This window comes from Oncorhynchus keta, chromosome 14, assembly GCF_023373465.1.
Source record: "Oncorhynchus keta strain PuntledgeMale-10-30-2019 chromosome 14, Oket_V2, whole genome shotgun sequence".
NCBI classification, from domain to species: Eukaryota; Metazoa; Chordata; class Actinopteri; order Salmoniformes; family Salmonidae; genus Oncorhynchus; species Oncorhynchus keta.
In genome coordinates, this window is record NC_068434.1 from 52,998,069 (window position 1) to 53,025,771 (window position 27,703).

At 41.6% G+C, this 27,703-nt stretch overlaps 1 protein-coding gene across 3 annotated transcripts in view; it reads right to left on the reverse strand.

Annotated features, from left to right (window-relative positions):
- LOC118393623 (rho guanine nucleotide exchange factor 28-like) overlaps positions 1 to 27,703 on the reverse strand; it is a 144,582-nt gene that overhangs the window by 72,433 nt on the left and 44,446 nt on the right. For all 3 annotated transcript variants that reach the window (XM_052461915.1, XM_052461913.1, XM_052461914.1), the window contains exons 2-10: positions 27,569 to 27,612; positions 23,203 to 23,344; positions 22,966 to 23,075; positions 17,646 to 17,832; positions 14,565 to 14,748; positions 12,207 to 12,408; positions 10,891 to 10,966; positions 642 to 688; positions 93 to 156 (exon numbers count right to left, since the gene is read on the reverse strand). In XM_052461915.1, coding sequence (XP_052317875.1) covers positions 93 to 156; positions 642 to 688; positions 10,891 to 10,966; positions 12,207 to 12,408; positions 14,565 to 14,748; positions 17,646 to 17,832; positions 22,966 to 23,075; positions 23,203 to 23,344; positions 27,569 to 27,601 — 1,045 coding nt within the window. In that variant the 5' untranslated portion in view covers positions 27,602 to 27,612. The remainder of the gene's footprint in view (positions 1 to 92; positions 157 to 641; positions 689 to 10,890; positions 10,967 to 12,206; positions 12,409 to 14,564; positions 14,749 to 17,645; positions 17,833 to 22,965; positions 23,076 to 23,202; positions 23,345 to 27,568; positions 27,613 to 27,703) is intronic.

The following is a 27,703-nucleotide window of genomic DNA, read 5'->3' on the forward strand; positions in this document are numbered from 1 at the left end:
TTACACGGGCAGATCCTAGAACAGCACTCTGAGAGGCTTTATGAACAAGGGCCCTGAAATACTGTGATCTGATGAGACATAAAAACCCTTACCAGAGTATGTCAGTGATTCTTGTTCTTCTTCTTTTAGACAAAACATGAGGTGCTCCTCCAAGTCCTGAATGGAGACACAAAGAGGCTTTTCACAATGCTACACACACTGAGGAAAATGGGAGTGAGAAGTAAGTTTGTGCATGGTACCTGGACTCTCTGTGTGTGTGTTGTGCACGCGCCCATGTCTGTGTGTTTGTGTGTGTGTGTGCGTGCACGTGTGTGTGTGTAGTCAATTTCCTACCACCTGCATCACATAAATCTATCCTGAAGGATGTAGCACACTATGAGCATGAAACACAAACACGAGCACACACACCTCTCATACAAGCCACTTTTCACCAGTTTGATGCCAACTTCAACATCCTAACAATACTTCAGAATTTAACCATGTAGAATATTGAATCAGAACACAAATCCCCAACATGCTACCATTTAGCCGGTTGAATTCACTTTCATATACAGCATGTAACATGGAGTAAGGTAAAGACATTGGGGTCATAATATAGGTAATACTCAAAGAATAAAAGGTATTTCTTGGTTACTACTCACATTGTCTACTGTAGCGGTACTGCCTGCAGTGATGACAGGATACAAACCTCGACAAAGAAATGGTAAAATAAGCATGATGATGATGTCATACAGAAATCATAACATTTCAAACAGCCATTCAAAACAAGTCCAGTAGTTGTTCAAAGACTGCTCTATGACATACAGGTAACTGTCAAAATAAAGGAAACACCAACATAGTGTCTTAATAAGATGTTGGGTTACCAGAACAGATTCAATGCACTTTGGCATAGATTCTACAAGTGTCTGGAACTCTATTTATTGGAGGGATCCAACACCATTTATTTGGTGTTTTGACACTAAGTACAAATGTCAGTTCAACGTCTAGTTTTGATTGACATTTTGTTGAGTTGTCAAATGAAAGTGATTTCAAAACATAAATCAAAACATTTCAACATGTCATTGTATTTAGATTAAAAGTTGGGTGAAAAAAAGACGAAATGCCCTTAAGTTGATTCCTTTTTGCAAATCCAATTCGTTTTTGGGTTGAAATGACGGGGCAACAACGTTGGGTTTTTGATGGTGGTGGAAAACGTTGACTCAGGCGCCGCTCCAGAATTTCCTATAAGTGTTCAATTAGGTTGAGATCTGGTGACTGAGACACACACACACACACACACACACACACACACACACACACACACACACACACACACACACACACACACACACACACACACACACACACACACACACACACACACACACACACACACACACACACACACACACACTTTAAACCCTCTATTATCCTTTGAGACCCCTCTTTCAAAGTCACAGAGACATCTTCTTCAAGCCATGGTATTTGTATTTATTATGGATCCCGTTTTGGTAGGCAGCAGCTACTCTTCCTGGGGTCCAGCAAAATGAAGGCAGTTATAACATTTAAAAACATTACAATACATTCACAACAGATTTCACAACACATTAAGTGTGTGCCCTCAGGCCACTACTCTACTACCACATATCTACAACACAAAATCCATGTGTACGTGTGTGTATAGTGCATATGTTATCTTGTGTGTGTGTATGCATATGTCTATGCTTTTGTTTGTGTCTATTCACAGTCTCCACTGTTCCATAAGGTCTATTTGATCTGTTTTTTAAAATCTAATTTGACTGCTTTCATCAGTTACTTGATGTGGAATAAAGTTCCATGTTGTCATGACTATGTAGTACTGTGCATCTCCCTTAGTCTGTTCTGGACTTGGGGACAGTGAAGAGACCTCTGGTGGCATGTCTTGTGGGGTATGCATGGGTGTCCGAACTGTGTGCCAGTAGATCAAAGAGTCAGCTCGGTCAGCTCGGTGCATTCAAAATGTCAATACCATTGTGAAACTTCCGGCGCCGACAGAGATGGCCGCCTCGCTTTGCGTTCCTAGGAAACTATGCAGTTTTTTTTTTTTTTTTTTACGTGTTATTTCTTACATTGGTACCCCGGGTCATCTTAGGTTTCATTACATACAGTTGAGAAGAACTACTGAACATAAGAGCAGCGTCAACGCACCATCAGTACAACCAAGAATATGACTTTCGCGAAGCGGACCCTGTGTTCTGCCTTTCACCCAGGACAACGGAATGGATCCCAGCTGGCGACCCCAAAAAACGACTTTGAAAAAGGGGAAAACGAAGCGGTCTTCTGGTCAGACTCCGGAGACGGGCACATTGTGCACCACTCCCTAGCATTCTCCTCGCCAATGTCCAGTCTCTTGACAACAAGGTTGATGAAATCCGAGCAAGGGTAGCATTCCAGAGGGACATCAGAGAATGTAACGTTCTTTGCTTCATGGAAACATGGCTCACTGGAGAGACGCTATCGGAGACGGTGCAGACAGCTGGTTTCTCCACGCATCGCGCCGACAGAAACAAACATCTTTCTGGTAAGAAGAGGGGCGGGGGCGTATGCTTTATGGTTAACTTGACGTGGTGTGGCCAAAACAACATACAGGAACTCAAGTCCTTCTGTTCACCTGATTTAGAATTCCTCACAGTCAAATGTAGACCGCATTATCTACCAAGGGAATTCTCTTCGACTATAATCACAGCCGTATATATTCCCCCCCAAGCAGACACATCGATGGATCTGAACAAACTTTATTTGACTCTTTGCAAACTGGAATCCATATATCCGGAGGCTGCATTCATTGTAGCTGGGGATTTTAACAAGGCTAATCTGAAAACAAGACTCCCTAAAGTTTATCAGCATATCGATTGCGCAACCAGGGCTGGAAAAACCTTGGATCATTGCTATTCCAACTTCCGCGACGCATATAAGGCCCTGCCCCGCCCTCCATTCGGAAAAGCTGACCATGACTCCATTTTGTTGATCCCTGCCTACAGACAGAAACTAAAACAAGAAGCTCCCGCGCTGAGGTCTGTTCAACACTGGTCCGACCAATCTGATTCCACACTCCAAGACTGCTTCCATCACGTGGACTGGGATATGTTCCGTATTGCGTCAGATGACAACATTGACGAATACGCTGAATCGGTGTGCGAGTTCATTAGAACGTGCGTTGAAGATGTTGTTCCCATAGCAACGATTAAAACATTCCCAAACCAGAAACCGTGGATTGATGGCAGCATTCGCGTGAAACTGAAAGCGTGAACCACTGCTTTTAATCAGGGCAAGGTGACTGGAAACATGACCGAATACAAACAGTGTAACTATTCCCTTCACAAGGCAATCAAACAAGCTAAGCGTCAGTATAGAGACAAAGTGGAATCTCAATTCAACGGCTCAGACACAAGACGTATGTGGCAGGGTCTACAGTCAATCACGGATTACAAAAAGAAAACCAGCACCGTCACGGACCAGGATGTCTTGCTCCCAGGCAGACTAAATAACTTTTTTTGCCCGCTTTGAGGACAATACAGTGCCACTGACACTGCCCGCAACTAAAACATGCGGACTCTCCTTCACTGCAGCCGACGTGAGGAAAACATTTAAATGTGTCAACCCTCGCAAGGCTGCAGGCCCAGACGGCATCCCCAGCCGCGCCCTCAGAGCATGCGCAGACCAGCTGGCTGGTGTGTTTACAGACATATTCAATCAATCCCTATCCCAGTCTGTTGTTCCCACATGCTTCAAGAGGGCCACCATTGTTCCTGTTCCCAAGAAAGCTAAGGTAACTGAGCTAAACGACGACCGCACCGTAGCACTCACTTCCGTCATCATGAAGTGCTTTGAGAGACTATTCAAGGACCATATCACCTCCACAACATCTCCACCCGCTGATCCTCAACACTGGGGCCCCACAAGGGTGCGTTTTGAGCCCTCTCCTGTACACCATGTTCACCCACGACTGCGTGGCCACGCACGCCTCCAACTCAATCATCAAGTTTGCGGACGACACAACAGTGGTAGGCTTGATTACCAACAACGACGAGACGGCCTACAGGGAAGAGGTGAGGGCCCTCGGAGTGTGGTGTCAGGAAAATAACCTCACACTCAACGTCAACAAAACTAAGGAGATGACCCCCCTATCCACATCGATGGAACAGTAGTGGAGAGGGTAGTAAGTTTTAAGTTCCTCGGCGTACACATCACAGACAAACTGAATTGGTCCACCCACACAGACAGCATCGTGAAGAAGGCGCAGCAACGCCTCTTCAACCTTAGGAGGCTGAAGAAATTCGGCTTGTCAGCAAAAGCACTCACGCACAATCGAGAGCATCCTGTCGGGCTGTATCACCGCCTGGTAGGGCAACTGCTCTGCCCACAACCGTAAGGCTCTCCAGAGGGTAGTGAGGTCTGCGCAACGCATCACCGGGGGCAAACTACCTGCCCTCCAGGACACCTACACCACCCGATGTCACAGGAAGGCCATAAAAATCATCAAGGACAGCAACCACCCGAGCCACTGCCTGTTCACCCCGCTATCATCTAGAAGGCAAGGTCAGTACAGGTGCATCAAAGCTGGGACCGAGAGACTGAAAAACAGCTTCTATCTCAAGGCCATCAGACTGTTAAACAGCCACCACTAACATTGAGTGGCTGCTGCCAACATACTGCTGCCAACATACTGACTCAACTCCAGCCACTTTAATAATGGGAATTGATGGGAAATGATGTAAAATATTTCACTAGCCACTTTAAACAATGCTACCTAATATAATGTTTACATACCCTACGTTATTCATCTCATATATATACGTATATACTGTACTCTATATCATCTACTGCATCCTTATGTAATACATGTATCACTAGCCACTTTAACTATGCCACTTTGTTTACATACTCATCTCATATGTATATACTGCACTCAATACCATCTACTGTATCTTGCCTATGCCGCTCTGTACCATCACTCATTCATATATCTTTATGTACATATTCCTTATCCCCTTACACGTGTGTCTGTAAGGTAGTAGTTTTGGAATTGTTAGCTAGATTACTTGTTGGTTATTACTGCGTTGTCGGAACTAGAAGCACAAGCATTTTGCTACACTCGCACTAACATCTGCTAACCATGTGTATGTGACAAATAAAATTAGATTTGATTTGATTTGATTACCTCTCACAAATACAAGCATTGATGAAGTCAATCTCTCCTCCACTTTGAGCCAGGAGAGATTGACGTACATATTATTAATGTTAGATCTCTGTGTACATCTAAGGACCAGTCGTGCTGCCCTGTTCTGAGCCAATTGCAATTTTCCTAAGCCCCTCTTTGTGGCACAAGACCAAACGACTGAACATTAGTCTAGGTGCAACAAAACTAGGGCTTGCCTTGTTGATAGTGCTGTTAAGAAGGCAGAGCAGCGCTTTATTATGGAGACACTTCGCCCAATCTTAGGGAAAGGGAGATACCTAGTCAGTTGTACAACTGAATGCCTTGAACTGAAATGTGTCTTTCGCATTTAACCCAACCCCTCTGAATCTTAGCTATTGTTGTATTAATATGGTTTGACCATGACACTTTCTCAATTTCCACATTATTCATTAGAAGATTTCGGTGAGGTTTAGAGTTAAGTGAATGATTCGTCCCAAATAGAATGCTTTTAGGTTTTGAAATATTTGGGTTAATTTATTCCTTGCCACCAATTCTGAATATAACTGCAGCTCCTTGTTAAGTATTTCAGTCACTTCAGTCACTGTAGTAGCTGACATGTATAATATTGAGTCACCCGCATACATAGGCACACTGGCATGTCGTTAGAAAATATTGAAAGTAAGGGGCCTAGATAGCTGCCCTGGGGAATTCCTGATTCTAACTGGATTATGTTAGAGAGGCTTCCATTAAAGAACACCCTATGTGGTTCTGTTAGAGAGGTAACTCTTTATCCAAAATATAGCAATGGGTTGTGAAGCTATAACACAGTTATGGTATACAAGACAATGGGCAACTGGGCATTTGTATACATGACCCTATGCATAATCACATGTTGTAATTGCTTAAATTACTCAGGAACCACACCTGTTTGGAAGCACCTACTTTCAAAATATATTGTAGTGTTTCCTTAATTTAGGCAGTTAACTGTAAATGAGCTCCATTTGCTATCAAATGTTTTTAGAATGTTGCTAACTCCATACCACCGTTGGGGTTGATTCCATTTCAACATTTGGTTTACTTTCTGAATTGACAAGAAGTTAAATGTAGTTTCACCATTGATTGAGGTCCAGTTATATAGAGGTTTGGAGAACATTTAGAGACCCTATGGACCCTTGTGAAAGTAGTGCACTACATAGAGTATAAGCTGCCATTTGGAACTCACAGTGGGCCTGCCCTTTCTGTCTGCCAGGCCTGACCCAGTTATATAGAGATTTGGAGAACATTTAGAAACCCTATGGACCCGTATCAAAGTACTACACTGCACAGAGAATAAGGTGCCATTTGGAACTCACACTGGGCCTCCCATGTCTGCCTGCCTGCCAGGCCTGATCCAGTTATATAGTGTTGGAGAACTTTTGGAGACCCTAGTCAAAGTAGTGCACTACACAGAGAATAAGGTACCATTTGGATCTCACTCTTTTTTATTTTACCTTCATTTAACTAGGCAAGTCAGTTAAGAACAAATTCTAATTTTCAATGACAGCCTAGGAACAGTTGGTTAACTGCCTTGTTCAGGGGCAGAACGACAGATGTTTTACCTCGTCAGCTCTGGGATTCAATCTTGCAACCTTTTGGTTGCTAGTCCAACTCTCTAACCACTAGGCTACTCTGGGCCTGCCCTGTCTGCTTGCCAGGCCTGATCCAGTTATATAATGGTTTGGAGAATGTTTAGAGACCCGATGGATCCTTGTCAAAGTAATGCACTAAATAGAAAAGGTGCCATTTGGAACTCACTCTATGCCTGCCCTGTCTGTCAGGCCTGATTCAGATATGTACAGGATTAGAAAAGGTTTAGAGACCCTATGGACCCTGGTCAAAGTAGTGCACTGCACAGAGAATAAGGTGCCATTTGAAACTCAATGAGGGCCTCCCATGTCTGCCTGCTTACCAGGCCTGATCCAGTTATATAGAGGGCTGGAGAACTTTAGAGACCCTTGTCAAAATAACGCACTAAATATAGAATAAGATACCATTTGGGACTCATCTCCGGGCCTGCCCTGTCTGCCTGCCAGGCCTGATCCAGTTATATAGAGGGTTGGAGAACTTTAGAGACTGTATGGACTTTTGTCAAAAAGTGCACTACACAGAGGGTGCCATTTGGAACTCACCCTGGGCTTGCTCTGCCTGCCAGGCATGATCCAGTCATACAGAAGTTTGGAGAACATATACAGACCCTATGGACCCTTTTCAAAGCAGGTACCATTTGGATCTCACTCTTTTTTATTTAACCTTTGTTTACCTCGGCTTGTCAGTTAAGAACAAATTATTATTTTCTATGACAGCCTAGGAACAGTGGGAACACTGCCGTGTTCAGGAGCAGAACGACAGGGATTCGATCTTGCAACCTTTCGGTTATTAGTCCAACGCTCTAACCACTAGGCTACTCTGGGCCTGTCCTGTCTGCCTGCCAGGCATGATCAGGTCTCTTAAAGGTTTGGAGAATGTTTAGAGACCCTATGGACCCTTGTCTAAGTAGTGCACTACACAGAGAATAAGGTGCCATTTGGAACTCACCCTGGGCCTCTCATGTCTGCCAGCCTGCCAGGCATGATCCATTTATGTAGAGGTTTGGAGAACGTTTAGCGACCCTGTGGACCATTGTCAAAGAAGTGCACTACATAGACAATAGGGTACCATTTGGAACTCAGACTGGGCCTGCCCTGTCTGCCTGCCTGGCCTGATCCACAATTATAAAGGTTTGGAGAAAGTTTAGAGAACCGAATAACCCTTGTTAAAGAAGTACACTACACAGAGAATAAGATGTCATTTTGGAACTAATGCTGGACCTGCCCTGTCTGCCTGCCAGGCCTAATCCAGTTTTATAGAGGTTTGGAGAATGTTTACAGACCCTGTGGACACTCAAAGTAGTGCACTTCAAAGCAAAAAGGTGCCATTTGGAACTCTCACTGGAAATGCCCTGTCTAACAGCCAGGCCTGATCCAGACAAATAGACATTTGGAGAACCTTTAGAGACACTATGGACCCTTGTCAAAGTAGGGCAATACATAGAGAATAAGGTACCATTTTGAACTCACACTGGGCCTGCCCTGTCTGTATGCCAAGACTGATCAGGATATAAATATATATCATGACGTGGCCCTCTTTGGGTATAGTGAGTACCTTCCCCCTCTCTCTCCCTCTCACACACCCAGGTTCTGTTATCTCAGGTCATAAATTCCTGGAGGAGACTCTCTACCCCTGGACAGGCAGTACAGAGAGAGTTTCACAGTAAAACAAAATAACTTCTTCTACACCACAGAACTTGAGAACTGAACAATGTCCATGTTTTGGAGAATGTGTAAACGGTCGGTGGAGTAGCCAGCTACGACCCGGTCCGTTTTGTTTCAGGATGTGACCTCATGCAAGACAATACAGCCACATTACCATAACTCTGTTTATAAAGGAGCCTCCGTTATGAGGTTTTTGTCTAATTATTATATAAAATGAATGAGTAAAGATGAAACTATTTGTGAAAATATGTAATGTGATTTTAAACAGTTAATGTGAGACAATTGTATTCCCTTTGAAGTTTAGCTAAGTCATTGGCCTGCCCCCATGAACACAGACATGATCTGGCTCATGGGAGAGCCATTTTCTACAGTTCCGAATAAAACCCCCACCTGGAGAAACCCACTTCAGACCATGTGAACCTCGATCACAGAGGGGGGGGGCGAAGGTTTGAATAGAGACCACAAAAACCACAGTATAAGCTAAGGTTGTAGTGGCTTGTTGAATTCCTAACCAAACCACGTGGAGCATTGGCTACACGGGTGGAAATGGTTCAACTCTGAGACTATAAATACCGACAGAATAAGAGCAAATTACTAGTCTGCAGCTAGGAATTATGTCGACCTGGAATGCGAAGACCGACAACCGTCAAAACATCTATCCTATAAGAACATTTCTGAATGGGACTCTGAAGTATCCATTCTAACCACAAAAGACTCCAAGGAAGCAGAGAGAAGCTTGGATGAACTTTCCAACAGAAAGACGGACGATTCCAACAGAGATCCCGACGACACACTAGGCGTAAGTATATATTGATCGCAATTATTCCCGAATGAGTGAGCATTCATGTGCAAAGGATTTATCATTTCAATACAATTACCAACTGTGTAGTGACTTGTCTTTTCCGCCCTTCTCAGTCTACACCCACTTCCCTTTGTCCACCAAGCTGTCATATCAGCTTAGCCCACTAGGGAACCTCCCCTATCATTTCCTTGTAACCATATCTACTATGTGTTTGTTTATGCATTTCTGTGATTATTTAGTTAGTAAATAAATTATTAAGACAATTGATGTATGGATGATTCATAGTAAAGGCTGGGTTCGTGCAGATAACCATCGATTTACAATGTTCGGCATGAGACTAACGTGAGGTAAAGAATAATTAATTAATAAGAAGACTAATTGATCAGAGATTAAAATATCTGAAGAGTTATATAAGATTATAGTTTTGTAATCTGAAGATTTTCCTTGTTGCCCCAACTTCCTAGTTGATTAGTTTAATCATGTAATAATAATTACAGAGAATTGTTTTGATAAAATAAGTCTTCAATTTAATGATGCCAAAGACACAACATATAGATGTTTGGAGAACATTTAGGACACCCTATTGAGCCTTGTCAAAGTAGCACACTACAAAGAGAATTTGGAACTCAATCTTGGCCTTCCCTGTCTGTACGCCTGCCAGGCCTGATCCTGTTATATAGAGGTTTAGAGAACATTTAGAGACCCTATGGACCCTTGACAACGAAGTGCACTACATAGAGAATAAGGTACCATTTGGAACTCACACTTGGCCTGCCCTGTCTATCTGCCAGGCCTGATCCAGTTAAATAGAGGTTTGAAGAATGTTTAGAGACCGTATGAACCCTGGGTCTGCCCTGTCTGTCTGCCTCCCTACCAGGCCTGATCCAATATTTTTGAATATTCTACATCCAACTTTGAGAGGAATAGTCACTCTGGTTTAATGCATACTATTTACAAGCTGTAATAATGAGTGCAGAATGGGTTTAAACTAGCACACCCAATTGCCTACTTTAGAATTAATCCCATCTTGAGCACTAAACTCAAGCTATTGTGCAATGTATAATTTACATAAAGGTCATGAGCATAAAGATAAAGTTGCCTCACTGTGCCCTAGATAGATTCAGACTATATAAATAAGTTAGATCCGCTTGGGCTTGTTTTACTTAGACTGGTAGTACTCCTATATCCCATTGGAGGGCAATACAGTTCAGTGATTCAAACAATCTGAGCCAATCCCAACCACTCGTTCTTCTTTCTCCAGTATGGTCTCTGACTGCCCTCTTCTCAGGCCACCTAATCAAATCAAATTGGTGAGATTTCCACCTTGTCTATCAGAGGGCAAGATGGAGCTATTACCATACGGTTTACACCTGTCAAATCTAGTCAGATCTCCACAAATGTATAGGATATAGGGGTCGATTTTCGATTGGACCCTTCTGTTCTGGCAAAATTCAGAGTAGGTTTCCCAAAGTTTAGGATGTGGAGAGTGTACTAAGAGTGGAACAGGCTGCGTTAGCTTGAATAAGCGCTTTGGACTGCATGGATTGATCAAATCACACAGACAAAGACTAATGATGCATCCTTAGTGCAGTATATAGGGAATAGGGTGCCATTTGGGATACACTCAAAAATTAAAGTACCATTCTCTCCTGGTTCATCCACTAGTTCCTCTTTCTCCAGTATGGTCTCTGACTGCTCTCTTCTCAGGGCCTTGATCTAAGAGCAAATAGATGAGAACAGTTCAATCATGTTATCATCAGATTGGCATCTATTCCATCAATCATTTATTAGGGGTTCTCACTCACTCACTCACTCACTCACTCAAAGTATACATATCAAAAAATATATATTTATATATAAATAAATGGTAGTAAACATCAATACATTAAAGCAATGGTAGTAGACCAGTGTCAACATGACTGAGAAGACACATGACATGAAAGACAAAACAAAACTGGCTGTCCCTCAGGTTGTGGCAGGAGGACACATATTTGGCTGCCAAAACTGCACATTTTGGCAATTCATCCAATAAATATTTGATTTTTCCCCAAATTTTATAGTTTCAAATTCTTTGTATTGAAATGTTCTCTTAGGTCTGAGTATTTGTCACAGTGTAATACGAAATGCAGCTCTGTCTCTACTTCTCCCCTGGAGCAGAGTGAACACAGCCTGTCCTGTCTGGGCAGCCAGGTTTGTCTGTGATGACCGGTCTCTATAGCCAGACTGTGCTCACTAAGTCTGTACCTAGTCAATATTTTCCTCGGTTTTCTATCAGTCACAGTGGTCAGATAGTCTGCCACCATGTACTTACTGTCTGTTGATATATAGGTGATATATAGGTAATATATTTTTCTTTTTGTTTTGTGATGATTTGGTTGGGCCAGATTTTCTGAGTGCTGTCCTGAGGCTCTACAGGGTTGGTTTCGTGAACTGAGCCTCAAAACCAGCTGGCTGAGGGGACTCTTCTCTTGTTTCATCTCTTGGCATTGTAGAGCTGTGTGATGGAATGTTTTGGGGTCACTTGTTTTTAGATGGTTGTAAAAATTTGATGGCTCTTTTTTCTATTCGAATGAGAAGGGGATATTGGCCCAATTCTGCTCTACATGCGTTATTTTGAGTTTTTCTTTGCACTTGCAATACAGTCTTGCAAAACTCTGCATGCAGTATTTCGATTGGATGTTTGTCCCATTTTGTAAATTCATTTTTAGAGATTGGACCCCTAAGTTGTGTCATCCTGTGAACCCAGTTCATTGCTGCTCTCAACTAAAAAAATAAATTAAGTATTTTAAAATATATATGTTTAGGTGTTTAACACTTTATTCAGACAGTATTTAAAAGAGATGGGGAAGCAGGCAAGAGTGAGAAACAATGGGAAGGGTGGACGCAGGGATTGAACCCTGGTCTCCTATTGGGAGATAAACAGTGTATGTGACATTTCAATTGGAATTTTACTGACCTGTCGGAGGAAGTTGTGATCTCTCAGTCTGTCTCTCAGGAGAAGAATATCAGCCTGTCGGTTCTGCTGGTGGTTCCACTGTGGGTTCTGTCGGACAGTCAGGGTTAGGTTCTCTGAGTCGTGACAGAACCTCAGCAGATGAGAGTGGACAGCCCACACCTGGGACAGACCGGCCGGCGGTGTGGCCAGGGGGTTGGGGGGGCTGATGAAAGACAGGCAATCAATAATTCAATCAATCAATTATGCCAAAGGGAAATTTGGTTGTCAAACAGTAATCACACAAAAACCAAAAAATACACACAATTTACACTCAATTAATTTAAATGGACAGCAAACATGTTGTGATATACACCACATGGTCAACTTGAATACAGGGTGGTTGACCTTAACAACCCTCATCGAATATTCAAAAATGTTTTCAAATAATGAGATGTGTCCACCAATCCAAAAAGAGGAATAGGCGGGAGTTTGACAGCCTGCCGTAATGCTTTGTGGACAATGACTCTCATTGGTAGGGCAGAGAGACAAGTACACTACATGACCAAAAGTATGCTCATTGACACCTGCTCAATGAACATCTCATTCCAAAATCATGTTGGTCCCCCCTGTGCTGATCCAGGCAGGTAGCCTAGTGGTTAGAGCGTTGGGCCAGTAACTGAAAGGTAAAACATTTGTTGTTCTGCCCCTGAACAAGGAAGTTAACCCACTGTTCCTAGGCCGTCAATCTAAATAAGAATTTGTTCTTAACTGACTTGCCTAGTTAAATAAAGGTTAAATAAAAACAGCCTCCACTCTTCTGGGAAGGCTTTCCACTAGATGTTGGAACATTGCTGTGGGGAATTGCTTCCATTCAGCCACAAGAGCATTAGTGAGGTCGGGCACTGATATTGGGCGATTAGGCCTGGCTCGCAGCTGGCATTCCAATTCATTGCAAAGGTTTTTGATGGAGTTGGGGGTCAGTCAAGTTCTTTCACCCCGAGCTTGACAAACCTTTTCTGTATGGACCTTGCTTTGTGCATGTGGGCATTGTTATGCTGTTACAGGACAGGGCCTTCCCCAAACTGTTGCCACAATGTTGGACGCACAGAATCGTTTAGAATGTCATTTTATGCAGTAGCGTTATGATTTCCCTTCACTTGAACTAAGGGGCCTAGCCTGAAACATGAAAAATAGCCCCAGACCATTATTCCTCCTCCACAAAACTTTGCAGTTGGCACTATGCATTGGGGGCAGATAGTGTTCTACTGGCATCTGCCAAACCCAGATTAATCCGTCGGACTGCCAGATGGTGAAGCGCGATTCATCACTCCAGAGAACGCATTTCCACTGCTCCAGAGTCCAATGGCGGTGAGCTTTACACCACTCCAGCCAACGCATGGTGATCTTTTGCTTGTGTGTGGCTGCTGGGCCATGGAAACCCATTTCATGAAACTCCCAATTAACAGTTTGGAACTCGGTAGTGAGCTATGCACTTCAGCACTCTGTGAGCTTTTTGGCCTACCACTTCAAGACTAAGCTGTTGTTGCTCCTAGCAGTTTCCATTTCACAAAAACAGCACTTTCCGTCGATCGGGGCAGCTCTAGCACAGCAGGACATTTACAAACTGTCTTGGTGGAAAGGTGGCATCCTATGATGGTGCCATGTTGAAAGTAACTGAGCTCTTCAGTATGGGCCATTCTACTGCCAATGTTTGTCTATCGGGATTGCATGGCTGTGTGCTCGATTGGCTGAAATAGCCAAATCACATACTTTTGGACATGTACTAGACCAGCAGCTGAAAGGGTGATCACATGCGATCCCCTCAGTTTAATATGTGACTTAAGAGACCAACACAGTCAACTATACAGTGCCAAATGTGTGACTGAATGTGACAGTGTTCAGTGTTGGAGTGTGCCATTGATGATCCTGTCACATCTTGGGAATAGAGACATGAGGGTTATAATTAACCCTTAAAGAGAAGATCTAGTCCCTATCGTTCCATATTCTAATAATATTCTGATAAGGGTTGGAAAGACTGGCTTAATCATTATTTATTTTTATGATTTATGAGTGGGCCAGATTGGTAGGGCATACCGCTTTACTTTCACATATTTTTTTGCATGCTTATCTGATTTGGAGGAGGTTTCAGGGAGTTTCTATCTAATACCTACACATTTTTGCTATGTTGCTTCCACCTACTCAAACCTCACATTTCTCCAAAAATATATAGAGCTAGAGATTGATTTGGAATTGGGCATGACTGTGTGAGCAGCCCCAGAGGCTCTGCATGCTTGCTTACCCCTTTTTCATCATATACAGATGATACAGTATATACAAGTAATAGTCAGATATAATATAATGTCATGGTATACATCTTACTGTGTGAGTAGCTCCAGAAGCTGTGTGTGCCCTCTGTTGTGTGCTAGCTGCAGTGGGGTGACCCCCTCCTCGTTGGGCAGAGTCACTGCCATCAGTCCTCCCGGCTGGCACAGCAGCAGCTCAGCCAGACAACACAGACCCCAGCGCACAGCCAAGTGAAGAGGGGATTCTCTGGGACGCAACTCTGTGGAAAAAGGTAGAGATGGAAGAGGTGTGAGGTGGAGGGGAGAGAGAGAGATAATATGCATATAATACGACATTTGAAATGTCTTTATTCTTTTGGAACATTTGTGAGTGTAATATTTACTGTTAATTTGAATTGTTTATTTCACTTGTGAGTGTAATATTTACTGTTAATTTGAATAGTTTATTTCACTTGTGTTTATTATATACTTCACTTTCGTTGGCAATGTAAACATATGTTTCCCATGCCAATAAAGCCCTTGAATTACATATATGAGAGAGAGAGAGAGAGAGAGAGAGAGAGAGAGAGAGAGAGAGAGAGAGAGAGAGAGAGAGAGAGAGAGAGAGAGTGAGAGAAGGAAGAGGAGTGAGGAGGTGGGGAAAGAGAGATGGAGCATGCAAGGGAGAGAGAGTGTGTAAGTGAGAGAGAGAGAGAGAGAGAGAGAGAGGCAAAGAGATGGATAGAGGGTGTAAGGGAGAGAGAGAGAGCTTTGTAACTTCAATTAGCCTCAATAACCAACATCCAGTGATAAGACCAGGAGGGATTTATTAGAGACCCACTTCCAACACTGCTGTTTGTCCCAATGATCTCCTCTGCTAAACTGTACATCTCTGCTCTACTAACCTAGTTAACGCAATTTACAGTTTACCCTAATAAAGGCCCACTAACATACTGCCTGACTGGCACCAAACAAGATGGCGCCGGAGGGTAGGGCTGCCGTCTCATCGGCTTTTAACCAACCATGCTATTTTGTTTGTTTTTTCGCGCTGTTCGTAACTTGTTTTGTACATAATGTTGCTGCTACCGTCTTATCACCGAAAAAAATATTCTGGACATCAGACCTGGGATTACTCACCTCAAACTGGATGAGGAGTTATTTTTCAATGAGTTAGATGTGAGGGATATACTACAGACAACCGACCAGACCCAGATCCCTGTGATTCGCTGGAAAAGGAAATGTAGGTTTCGCGGAAAGAGATAAGGATGCCTTGTGAGGATCAGGCGACGAGTGGCTAATCTGCCCTTGCCTTCGGTGCTGATGGCTAATGTTCAATCGCTAGAAAATTAATGGGACGAACTAAAAGCACATATATCCTACCAATGGGACATTAACCTCTTGAAACTTTTCATTTTTGGAAAAATAACATTCCCAAAGTAAACAGGCTATTTTGTCAGGACAAGATGCTAGAATATGCATATAATTGACAGCTTAGGATAGAAACACTCTAAAGTTTCCAAAACTGTAAAATTGTATTGTATTGTCTGTGAGTACAACAGAACTGATATTGCAGGCGAAATCAGGAATCAGGAAGGGACTCTTATTTAGAAAGCTCTGCGTTCCTATATGTCCCTATTGAGCAGTGAATGGGATATCAACCAGATTCCTTTTTCTATGGCTTCCCTAATGTGTCTAGTGTCACAATACATAGTTTCAGGCTTTTATTTTGAAAAAATGAGCCTGAACGACAACATTGCGTCAGTGGTCAGCTAGTGGTCTCAGAGTGATTTGTGCGTAATAGACAAATGCGGCCACTAAGAAGCCAACTGTCCCGGTTGATATATTATCGAATAGATATTTGAAAAACACCTTGAGGATTGATTATAAAAAACGTTTGCCATGTTTTTGTCGATATTATGGATCTAATTTGTAATATTTTTTTGCCGTTTCCTCAATTACCTCGACACCGGTGCCCCCAGCACATTGACACATTGACTCTGTACCAGTACCCCCCATATATAGCCCCTGCTATTGTTATTTACTGCTGCTCTTTAATTATATATTATTCTTATCGGGATTTTTTTTAAACTTAATTGTTGGTTAAAGGCTTGCAAGTAAGCATTTCAATGTAAGTTGTACCTGTTGTATTCGGCACATGTGACAAATAAAATGTGATTTGATATGGTCCCATAACCCTACAACTGTTACTCTCCCTGGTAACACCACCGGTTGTTTGCATGAAGCTGGTACCTCAAAGGTGGTCTCAAGTCGAGGGGATAACTTTACAATATCCACTTTTTATGTTTGGAAACAACAGACAAACTATGATTTAGCGGTGAACCTCTACTACTGATTCTATATTCACTTATGCCTAATATACCCTAAATATTCAAAGAGAGGGTAAGTGGGGTTTTCATATTCTGCTCATAGTGGTAATAGGCTGATGTCATAGGCCATGTTACCCAATTAGATCACTTAACTGTGGAAATTAATGGAAAGACATTTGTGTCGTTTTGCTATGAAACAGACTGCCATAACTACATTATCGCCTTAATGAGATTTGTCATTTACATTAGAGGTCTACACACACCCACGTGAAATACACACACACAGAGACAAATACACACGCAGGCGCACACGCACATGTTTATTTAACCCTGCCTATACCCTAGAGCTACTTCCAGTCCGTGAAGCTCTCCTAATCAAATAACACGCTGGTTAATTGGCATTGATGAATTTAACAGAGCTCCACGTGTCATGTAGCCATGGCCACTTCCGACTGCTGGACAGCAAGCATGCAAAAATTAACTGAATGACAGAGGAAAGAGAGAAGGGATGGAAGGGGATAAAGAAAAGGGATGGAAGGAGGAAAGAAAAGTTGAAGAGTTCACCTTCTTTGGAGTCTTGGACACGGTTGAGACAAAACAATGAGAAGAACTACTAAGAATTCTGTCCAACTTTTCACTCATCCAAAATAATCCCACACAAGAATTCTTATGTAAGCATGTGTGGATACATATGAAACGCCATACTTGTAAATTATTTTCTTTATTGTATGCTTTAACTTAGACCTAGCAGTCAGCTCTCTATGTTGATGCTTGTATTGTACGACAGCAATAAAAATGTCACATGAAACTTAGACCTAGCAGTTGTATCATGTAAAGAAACCCACTCTCACCCTCTCCAGATGGACTAGCCAGTACATTCCAGCTGTGGGGGATATCCAAGTTGGCCATGGCCAGGGCCACACGGCGGTCCATTGCCCAGCGAGAGCTCTCCTCGCTCAGGCAGAAGCGGCTGCTCAGCTCCCTGTGGTCGCTGGAGCTCAGGCGGTGACCGTGGGTTACTAGGTGCTCAGCCAGATCCTGTGGGTAGGGTTGGGACAACAATATCAAATCAATCTTTATTTACACTGAACAAAAATGCAACATGCAACAATTTCAAATATTTTACTGAGTTACATTTCATATAAGGAAATCAGTCATTTGAAATGAATTCATTAGATCCTAATCTATGATTTCTACATGACTGGGTCACAGATACCTTAACATAAGTTGGGGGTGTGGATCAGAAAACTAGTCAGTATCTAGTGTGACCACCATTTGCCTCCTGCAGCATGACACATCTCCTTCGCATCGAGTTGATCAGGCTGCTGATTGTGGCCTGTGGAATATTGCCCCACTCCTCCTCAATTGCTGTGCGAAGTTGCTGGATACTGGTGAGAACTGAAACACCATGTTGTACAAGTAAATCCAGATCATCCTAAACATACTCAATGGGTGGCAGGTCTGGTGAGAATGCTGGCCATGGAAGAACTGGGACATTTTCAGCTTTTAGGAATTGTGTCCATGCATTATCATGCTGAAACATGAGTTGATGGCATCGGATGAATGGCACGACAATGAGCCTCAAGAGCTTGTCACGGTATCTCTGTGCATTCATATTGCCACTGATAAAATGCCACTGTGTTCGTTGTCCCTAGCTTTTGCCTACCCATACCATAACCCCACCACCACCACCATCAGGCACTCTGTTCACAACATTGAATATGCTCGCCCACACGACGCCATACATGCTTGCCCGGCACAGTTGAAACTTGGATTAATCCTTGAAGAGCACACTTCTCCAGGGTGCCAGTGGCCATCGAAGGTCATTTGACACTGAAGTTGGTTACGGCGCCATCTGTGGTCCGGTCAAGACCCTGGTGAGGAGACAGGTAAAGCTTCTCGAGATGGTTTCTGACAGTTTGTTCAGAAATTCTTCGCCTGTACAAACCCACAGTTTCATCAGCTTTTCAGGTGGCTTGTTTCAGATGATACCACAGGTGAAGAAGCGGGATGTGGAAGTCCTGGGCTGGCGTGGTTACATGTGGTCTGCAGTTGTGAGGCCGGTTGGACATACTGCCAAATTCTCTAAAATGACGTTGGAGGTGTTTTATGGTAGAGAAATTAACATTCAATTCTCTGGCAACAGCTCTCGTGGACATTCCTGCAGTCAGCATGCGAACGTCAGGCATCTGTGGCATTGTGTTGTATGACAAAACTGCACATTTTAGAGTGGCCTTTTATGTTCCCCAGCACAAGGTGCACATGTGCAATGATCATGCTGTTTAATCCTTTTCTTGAAATGCCACACATGTCAGGTGGATGGATTATCTTGGCAAAGAAGAAATACTCACTAACAGGAATATAAACAAGTTTGTGCACAACACTTTTGAGAAATAAACTTTTGGTGCATATGGAACATTTCTGGTATATTTTATTTCTTCACATGTTGCGTTTATATTTTTGTGAAATAGCACATTTCATACAATAGTAGCAGTGCAAAGTGCTTCACATACAATATTATATAATGATCATATTATTCCACCATAGCTGCTTTAATCAACCTACAGGTTTTGTGTTTGTGTGTGTAGCAATGTGTGTGTAGCAATGTCTCACCTGAGGATACATTTTTTTCAGCAATCTATTTCCTGTGTTTCAGGGGTGCAAAATACACTTGTCACTGTATCTCGCAAAGTTGACTGTTTTGATTGATTGATTGCGACTCCTTCACACTCTTGCTTGTGCTGGTCGTTTTTACCTATTTACATTACGACCGTCTAAATGTTTGTAACGACCTGTCAACACAAACCGCTAATGGCTGAAATGGGCTCAATTAGATATAGTGTCTTTCTGTTGAATCTACAGTACCAGTCAAAAGTTTGGACAGACAGATTCTCTCAACCAGCTTCACCTGGAATTATTTCCCAACAGTCTTGAAGGAGTTCCTACATATGCTGAGCACTTGTTGGCTGATTTTCCATCACCCTGCGGTCCAGCTCGTCCCAAACTATTTCTGTTGGGTTGAGGTCGGGTGATTGTGGAGGCCAGGTCATCTGTTGCAGCACTCCATTCTCCTTCTTGGTCAAATAGACCTTACACAGTCTGGAGGTGTGTTGGGTCATTGTCCTGTTGAAAAACAAATGATAGTCCCGCTAAGCGCAAACCAGATGGGATGGCTTATTGCTGCAGAATGCTGTGGTAGCCATGCTGGTTAAGTGTGCCTTGAATTCTAAATAAATCACTGACAGTGTCACCAGCAAATCACCACCGCACCTCCTCTTCCATGGTGGGAACTTATATGTGGAGATCATCCACATCTCACAAAGACACAGCAGTTGGAACCAAAAATCGAATATTTGCACACATTTTTATTTTTTTTATTTAACTTTTATTTGACCAGGTAGGCAAGTTGAGAACAAGTTCTCATTTACAATTGCAACCTGGCCAAGATAAAGCAAAGCAGTTCGACACATCAGTCCAAAAGGACAGATTTCCACTGGTCTAATGTCCATTGTTCCTTTTTCTTGGCCCAAGCAAGTGTCTTCTTCTTATTGGTGTCCGTTAATTGTGGTTTCTTTGCAGCAATTCGACCATGAAAGCCTGATTCATGCAGTCTCCTCTGAACAGTTCATGTTGAGATGTGTCTGTTACTTGAACTGTGAAATATTTATTTGGGCGACAATTTCAGAGGATCGTAACTCTAATGAACTTATTTTCTGCGTCAGTGGGTAACTCTGGGTCTTCCTTTCCTGTGGTAGTCCTCATTAGAGCCAGTTTCTTCATAGCACTTGATGGTTTTTGCGACTGCTATTGAAGAAACTTTTAAGTTCTTGACATTTTCCAGATTGACTGACCTTCATGTCTTCAAGTAATGATGGACTGTCATTTCTCTTCGCTTATTTGAGCTGTTCTTGACATTATATAGACTGGGTATTTTAGGAAATAGGGCTATATTCTGTATACCATTCCTACCTTGTCACAACACAAATGATTGGCTCAAACGCATTAAGAAGGAAATAAATTACCAAAATGTATTTTTAACAAAGCACACCTGTTCATTGAAATGCATTCCAGGTGACTACCTCATGAAGCTGGTTGAGAGAATGCCAAAAGTGTGCAAAGCTGTCATCAAGGCAAAGGGTGGCTATTTGAAGAATCTCAAATATATTTAGATTGTTTAACACTTTTTGGTTACTACATTATTCCATATGTGTTATTTCATAATTTGGGTGTCTTCACTATTATTCTACAATGTATGAATAAATAAAAACCCTTGAATGAGTAGGTGTGTCAAAATGTTTGCCTGATGCTGTATATGAATGCTAAAGTTTTGTTGGGATTTAACGCACTGTCTCGACAATTACATCACAAGAAAGATAACTTTATTTTGATCAGTGTTCATTTTTTTGTGGAATTGAAAAAACAAATAATTTAATACAGTTGAAATGTTTACAAATTGAAAAGAAAGCAACTTCCAAAAAGGAACACTCGGATTATAGTGATATTATGCCTGATCTCGCAAACAATGTAAGGTGTGTTTAGATAGATATAATCGAGAGCCAAGCGCGTAGATTTTTTTATCTGATGGTATCCTGCCATTGACCCACTTGATGAAATACGCAAGAGAAATTGACAACAACGGAAATGAATGATGCAGTCCAGATAGTGCAAGTGAGTCCAGGTAGGTTAGACAGAGTAAAGGCGCCCGCATACTAGGTTCCGTTTGCTCCTAACAGAACTCGCTTGGCTAAGCGAATTTCTGTGCCTGGGAAATACTCCTTTAAAACCTTTTTTCTGCAGTGGGCTAAATCAGGGTCCCACAAAGTGTTTCTTGGTAGTCTTAAACAAATCTACTTTGAAACAAAAGAATACACCTCACACACATGGTTATGGGCATAAAACAATAAGACACCTGTACCATGTCAGATATATAGTTGAAATGTATTCAATTTTGCATCCCACTTTTATGAAACCATTTCACATACAGTAGAAACACTGGATTGTCAGTGTTAAAAAAAAACAAGGAAAAGTTGATTAATTATGAAATTATGAAAAATATCAATAACTTTTCACCCATAAGGCCACTCGAGGGTGATTTGCTAACATGACTGCAGGAAACGGCTCCAAGAAAATGAGAAACATGAAGAAAAACCCCCCGCAATATTATGGTATGTCCCTCTTGAGACGATGTCGCAACAACATAGCCAGTATACACTTCCTCAAAATAGTCTGAATTAATCTCAGCTAAATCAAGAAATCTGTAATTCATTCAAGTTTTTGCATAGGTCTTAGTAGTGCAATTTTACATCTGAGGTTTTTGGTGAAGTATTTCTCAAGCAAAAAAATGTGCATGAAAACTAGTCTCTCGTTGATTGATCTCTCGTTGACAAACACTTAATTGAAGAATCCTGTCCACAGTTCCCACCACTACAAAATCAAATCAAATGTAATTTGTCACATACATGTGTTTGCAAATGTTATGTAGCGAAATACTTGTACTAGGAGTAGTACTGTTGACCAATCACCGGTGACGGTGCACAGACTCAAGCTGCCGAACTTCGACTTGCCTCAAGAAAAAAATTTTGTGTGCGCGACCAGCCGGAAAAAAACCTGCCGAACACCAAAACGAACAAATACGTCACAAAATGTAATCATAATATAAGCGACTGGGAAGCATGTGACAGGCTTCAGTGTTTGGTGTTTTGTTCCGCCCCTCTATGTTAATTGATTCATCTATGCAAATACACACCGTATGTTTATGCAAATTATGCACCTATAATTGTCTATATTTTTACACACACACAAACATACCTGGTACAATAAGAAAATGTATATACAGTATGAGTACATTCTACAAAAAACAATAGTGACATTTTACCTGAAATGTAATACCTGAATTCCCACCAAAATCCCTGAACTTCATTCATTATTTCTCAGAGCCATTAAAATGTTTTATGTGCTTCAATTCAGTCAATATCTGCTGGATAATAAAAGTTGATCATTTCTACAAAATTCAGTTTGGAGTATCTTCATCCAAATGTTCCAAACGTTGCATTTATTATAATTGTTTTTAAAACCTTTTAACAATTTCAATGACTGTTGCTAGTGTGTGTTTGTGTAACTGTGTATGTTTGTGCACATGCTCGAGTGTGTGTGTGTGTGTGCCAACCCTACCTGGGCATCGTCCTGGACGTACTTGAGCCTGGACCCTCCCACACAGGTAAAAGGTGTGGTCTCTGAGTAGATGTAAGCACAGACTGAGACAGTCTCAGCCAGGTTATGACCTACAAAACAATGGTGAAGTTTCTTGTTTTTCCTCCCCAATCCTAACCTTAACCATTAGTAGGGAAATGCTAAACTGAACACAGATCAGTGTCTAGGGACAACTTTACTCTACACCGTTTCTCTCACCAGGCACGATGAAGCAGAGCATGACATCGTTCTGGGCTCTGATCACATGGGCAAGCGTAGAACCTTCTAGAACGATGAAGATCTCTGCCTCCTTTGGCAAGGGGTCTGGGGCCTGCAGCAATGCAAACACCTTGGCCTGCCCCTGAGGGGACGGGTAAGGGAGACAAAGGGGGGTTGGAGGTGGGGAGAGGAGAGGTTGAAGAGAAAGAAGGGGGAAAGATAGAGACAGCGAGACAGGTATTTGATATGATCAAATTACAGTTAGGATGATCTAGTAAAGATATACACTAAATCCTACCTCAGCATACTCTATGAAGACATCTTTCCCCCCCCAACTCAATAAAAAGAGGAATGTTCCAGTCTCTGATCTACCCTGATCTTCACAGGCCAAAACACAATAAGACCACTGATCTGGGAGCTGTGCGCCAAATAACTAGAGATGTGTACACTTTCACATTAAACCTTAGATTGATGTGAATGGTATATTTTCATGAAAATTCAAGTTTTCTCCATGTCTCTCAAGTTTCGAGTCATTCTTTGAGACCTATAAGACAAATGGAGAGCAACTGTTTTGGGCTTGGTTGTCTTCCTTTCTTGTCAGGATAGCTCCTGGATTTAAAGGTGCATGAGATACAGTATAATGGTGAATTGAAGAGGTAGACAAAAGGGGCCACTTTTGTCTACCTCTTGTCCCTGTATCTCTCTCACTGGGGAATCACCGTATCTGTTTCTGTTCCACTCCAGCTGACCTGGTCTCCCACCATCGTAACCCAGGCACTCACAGCTGTCATTCCCTCCACCAAACTCTCTCACACACTCTCCTGTCCAACACTGTCTGTCTATCCTAAAAAACAAACTATTGAGATAAACCCAATTTTTACATCAAACAATCTCATTTGTAACCTCAACATAAACCCAGCCTAACCTATAGGACACCAGGTGCGGAAGTCTCAAAGGTGGGACTCTGGGGGTGTGAAACCATAGATCGGGAAGTAAGCGTGCTGAGGGTGCTGCAGCAACCCCTAAAGAATCCCACAAAATAACATATACAGTTGAAGTAGGACGTTTACATACACTTTAGCCAAATACATTTAAACTCAGTTTTTCTTACTTGTGTCATGCATTACTTGTGTCATGCACAAAGTAAATGCCCAAAACTATAGTTTGTTAACAAGACATTCGTGGAGTAGTAGAAAAACGAGTTTCAACGACTCCAACCTAAGTGTATGTAAACTTCCGACTTCAACTGTATATACAAATACAGAACCAGTCAAGGTTTGGACACACCTACTCATTCAAGAGTTTCTCTTTATTTTTTTAACTATTTTCTACATTGTAGAATAACAGTGAAGACTTCAACACTATGAAATAACACATATGAAATAATGTAGTAACCAAAAAAGTGTTAAACAAATCCAAATGTATTTCATATTTGAAATTCTTCAAAGTAGCCACTCTTAATGACAGTTTTGCATAATTCAAATTACATAGAGGGTTTAGGCTGTAACATGATAGCAACCAAAGCCCATGTACTGTATCTTCAAAATGCTTTAACTGCTTTATTATCCAAATGTAAAAGCATATACAGTACTGTATTTCTTCAGCATCTTTTTGCTTTCGTTAATAAAATAATGCTAAAAATACTCTTTCAAACGCACAAGGTCACGTTGTACAGTGCCATTATGGCTATTAGCAGGGCTATATTTCGGCACACAATTGGCCCAGCGTTTCTCTGCCCCTAAAAACAGAACTAAATATTTTGACCATTGCAAATATTATTCTTGCCTTTATTCAGATTACAGTTGCTCTCTTTTATTTAAAAAAAAAACAAATAACCTCCAAAATATCATTATATATTATCAAGTTGATGACACAGTCATATAGCCGGCACCTACATAAAGCTGAGTGACTCACTCATTCATGGCTTTGGATCAAAATAAATAAGTACCAACATTCTTTCTGATATTCTTTAATAAATACATGTTTTGGTTATCCTGATCTGGACACCATGTACAGAATCATAATTGACCATTATGAGCTATTAGCAGGACAATAAACCTTTACCAACACCTCTCTGTATTTTGATAATTTGTGGATGGGGCCTCCCCAGTGGCACAGCTGTCGAAGTCACTGCATCGCAATGCAAAATGCGTTGCTATAGATACCCATGCTGGCCGCCACTGGGAGACCCATGAGGCAGCTTTTGGTTTTAATTTAGAATCCTCCAATCCGCTATATGTAATTATTGGTGGAGAGTCACATTATATTTTTTCGATATACTGTAGGCCAACCGTAGGCGACATGAGTCTCACTAGTGTTGAGTAATGTGCTGTTAAGTGGTGTATGTCTTATTTATTTTAAAGAGCATATTGAAGCCTACAACCATTTTAGCACTGTTTTGCACTGCTCTGAGACAAGCATGGGGACTGGTCTTGATAAATCAATGAGATTTTAACTTTCACTGAATCTCTGTTTGGGTATTGGTTAGACTATAACTAGAAAAGTAAGGTGTAGAAATGATATGCTCTTAGTGTAACCTTTATTTAACTAGGCAAGTCAGTTAAGAACAAATTCTTATTTACAAGGATAGCCAACTCCTTCCTCCCCGTCGGGGAATTTAACCCCGGTCTCCCACATGCCTGCATTCTCTAGTACAGCCACTATTGAAGGCTATCAAATGCTTCTCAAAGATGCCCTCTGGTGGTCAAACTAGCACTAACTAGCATTAATGGTACCAGTGGTTCAAACTTAAATAACGTGCCATAGAATTCTGCAGCACCATTCAAACTGCGTTGCAGTATGCTGCAACTTTTAAAGGACGAATCACTGCAGGCTCCAAAATATAACTTTCATCTTCAGATGACCATACATTGTTGGTTCATTCACTTGACTCAGTCTCAGAAATCTACAAAAGGCTCTAGAACCAAAACGATCATGATTAGACTGATGTTGTACCCAATGGCACTCTATTCCCTATATAGGGCACTACCATAGGGATTTGGTCAAAAGTAGTGCACTGTGTAGGGAATAGGGTGCCTTTTGGGAGACGGCTGAGGCTTAAGCTAAGCTAATAGACAAATTTGATAATTTGTTCAAAGTGACCAAAAACAAAAAACGACTTTTCAAATCTTTACCAGAATAAAGTGCTTTTCTTCGTCATGTAAGTTTACTAACAAATAAAACACACCTTAGTAAAAATATGATTCACTTTTTTAAATGAACTTTTCAAATTGACTAATGCATAGAGACATTAAAGTCAGTGCTTTGATAGACTGGAAATATTCTGTACAATAGAATGTAATGTTTACAAGGGATGTTAAAAATCATTCTTGAGCTAAGAAACAATACATAAAATATCTCCAGCGCTGAGGATTGCAATAAAAATCTATTGAATTTTAGCTTATCAATGAGTTGAAAGCTAGAATGTTGCATTAAATATTGCAAATGCAAGTTTGGAAATAAGAAGTCTGAGTCTGACAGTAGTTATACTGTATGCAGTGAAGTCCTCAACCCCTCACCTTTCTTTGACCTTACTCAGGGAGATACGAGAGGTCTGCATTCAATCAATATACCCTTACCTTTCTATCAATATTCCATTACTATTTCCTCAACATACCCATATCTTTGCTCTCATGAAGGTTTGCAATGACAATTAATTCAGCAGATCTTGAAGGGCAATGATGTTAAAAAAAGCGCTTCTTTATTCATAAAAACCAACACGTTTCGGCTCATAGTCTTTTTTAAACCTTTATTTAAGAAGGCAAGCCTTCATCACGGTTTTTCTTGAAGACGGCTAATTGCCGAAAAAAAGTTGATCGCTATAGAAGCATTGTTTTATGAACTTCCACTAGCCTCAAAGACTTTCTGAATTTCCTTTTCAGTTTGCTCCTCAGTCCGTGGATAACAAGGTAGCGGTAATGATCACTTCCCTCTCACAAAGGGTTAAACGCTTGAGACAAAACTTTAAACATATCAGTTTTACTAAATGGATTCCAAAATAATACATCTCCACATAACGCACTACTTTTGACCAGAGCTATATGGGCCCAGGTCAAAAGTAGTGCATTATTTAGGAAGCCATTTGGGACGAAAACATAAACTTGTGTATGGTGATAAACATCATCCCAGCCTCAGACCTTCTCAAAACCTGCCAAAGTCACAGAGGGAGGAGAGGAAACCCACTCTCTCTTCTCTCATTGTTCACTCCAACACAAACCATTTTGTGGTGGACTTAGAAAAATATAACAATAGACGGGAATTCTAGTTCGAATCCATGTCCCGGCCGTCTGCAATTTTAGCTGGAACCAGCTCAGAATATAAAAAAAAAATGGTGGTGGAACACAACTCAATAATGGGACATACTCACATACAGAGGCACTTCTCTTCTGCTCAACTCCATCCCCACAGAATCTGACGAGAGAGAGAGAGAAACACACACACGCACTTTACATACGTTTGCATATAGTAGAAATAGTCGGAATGTGAATTTTAGACCTGAATG